Below are 1,814 nucleotides of genomic sequence, written 5' to 3'. Positions count from 1 at the left end.
GCTGGCTTTGTTGCCGGCGTGATGAACTAGGGCCTGGCATTTGAAACGTTGCTCTTTTTTTTAAATAGACGCGAACAGGATGGGGCAAACGGATGCGACCACGCGCTGTGCGCGCGGCCGCCGCATCCCAGGACACGCCCAAACACTGCCCCATTGCTCTATCCAAACGGACAGAGCTCGGATAAAACGGACGTCCGTTTGGGGTCGCGCGGTGGAGTTGGCCTTACTCGGCCTTACTCCGCCTTGTTCAAAGGGTAGAATCTAATCATATGTCCGTCGGTGGAGGCGCCAGCAGTGATGCATCTTGACCGGGCGTGCGTGCGTGCATCGCTCCCCAACATGACAGCTAAGGCACACAACATACCATCCATCGCCGCCGTTGCCTTGAGTTTTGACTAACGCGGCGAGCCTCCTCCTCCTGTCATCCTATGTGATGCGCACCCACACGTGCAACCACCGGTTTCCAAGCTGCCCTGCCTGGCTGCCTCCTACCCTCTGCATATATACAACATCCATCGTCTCCTCCACACCACCACATCTCGTCTCATCTCACACGTCTTGCAGCAGCAACAACAACAAGCTCAAGAAGAAGCAACAACAAGAGCTACAATGGCTCTCAACTTCGGTCGCTCCATCTCTTTCCCTCTCACGCCGGCGAGGTCCTTCTCCAAGCCCCGCCATACCCGCTCCATCAGCCTTCCGGGTAACGCCTCCTCCCACCCGCTCCTCGCCAACCTCCACGCCCACATCGCCGCCGTCCGTTCCTGGATCCAGCAGGGCCCTTCCTCCTCACTCCCGGCCGGCCTGGCCGCCATCCAGGCGCTCCACTCCTCCCTGGCCAACCTCCTCCTCCTCCCGGAGTCCGGGACCGTGCTTCGGAGCCCTACCAGCAATGCCGCCGACTACCTCCTCGATGCATTCCTCCTCCTCGCCGACGCGCACCAGGGCTTCCATGAGTGCCTTATGTCGCTCAGGCACGCCGCCACCGAGTCCTGCGCGGCCTTGCGTAGGGGCGACGCCGGGAGGCTCGCGTCCGCTGCCAGGTCCCAGCGTCAGGCCGAGAAGGAGCTCGCCCGTCTCGCCGCGTCCGTCTCTGCCGTCTTCTCCAAGAGCGCGCGCCTGAACCTCGCCGCCGTTAGCGGTGAGGAGGCCGAAATGGCCTACGCGCTCGTCGAGGCGGCCGCTGCAAGCGCCGTGGCCTTCGCGGCCGTGTTCTCGGCCGCCGCGTCCATGTCGACCGCGGCGTCATCTTCCAAGAAGACAGCCACGTTTATTCCCGCGTTCGCCAGGAGGGCCGCCACCGCGCCGGAGACGGCGGAGGCCACAGTGGAGAGGCTGCACGCTTTGGAAAGGTGCTTGAGCGAGTGCGACGGCGTCTGCGACATGGTGTTCAGGAGCGTGGTGCAGATCAGAGTTTCACTGCTCAACATCATGACGCCTACCATCTAGCTAGGAACTCATGTGTACAAGAAAAGAAGCTTAATTAGTTAGGCCATGTGTATTTTACTGAACGTTACAACAAGATGTTGATGTACATAATATACAGACAAAAAATCAATACAGAGAAGAGGATTTTGCTACAGCTCATATGTTCATAGTTCTGTTTGACAACATAGTACAAGGTTTTCTTCAATTTCTCACTCTGTTATTTACAGATGCAGCTACCTAGTGCAAAACAATGGAATAATTTGTCCTAATATGAAACTGATGCAATCACTGATCAGCATTGTTTGAGTGCTTTGCTGTTTCGTAGAGCTTACCTTGTGCTAACCATAAGGGTGACCATAATGATGAGCACTCTGTTCAAATTTGCT

General features: G+C 57.1%; 1 protein-coding gene across 1 annotated transcript; it reads left to right on the top strand.

Annotated features, from left to right (window-relative positions):
• Positions 1–549: 549 nt before the first annotated feature.
• Positions 550–1,530, top strand: LOC123155781 (uncharacterized). The gene has a single exon (XM_044573908.1). It carries the CDS (start codon positions 610–612, stop codon positions 1,447–1,449), a length of 840 nt encoding a protein of 279 aa, XP_044429843.1. The 5' UTR covers positions 550–609; the 3' UTR covers positions 1,450–1,530.
• Positions 1,531–1,814: the final 284 nt, after the last annotated feature.

Source organism: Triticum aestivum, chromosome 7B (assembly GCF_018294505.1).
Source record: "Triticum aestivum cultivar Chinese Spring chromosome 7B, IWGSC CS RefSeq v2.1, whole genome shotgun sequence".
NCBI classification, from domain to species: Eukaryota; Viridiplantae; Streptophyta; class Magnoliopsida; order Poales; family Poaceae; genus Triticum; species Triticum aestivum.
This window is presented reverse-complemented; position numbering and strand designations above follow the sequence as displayed.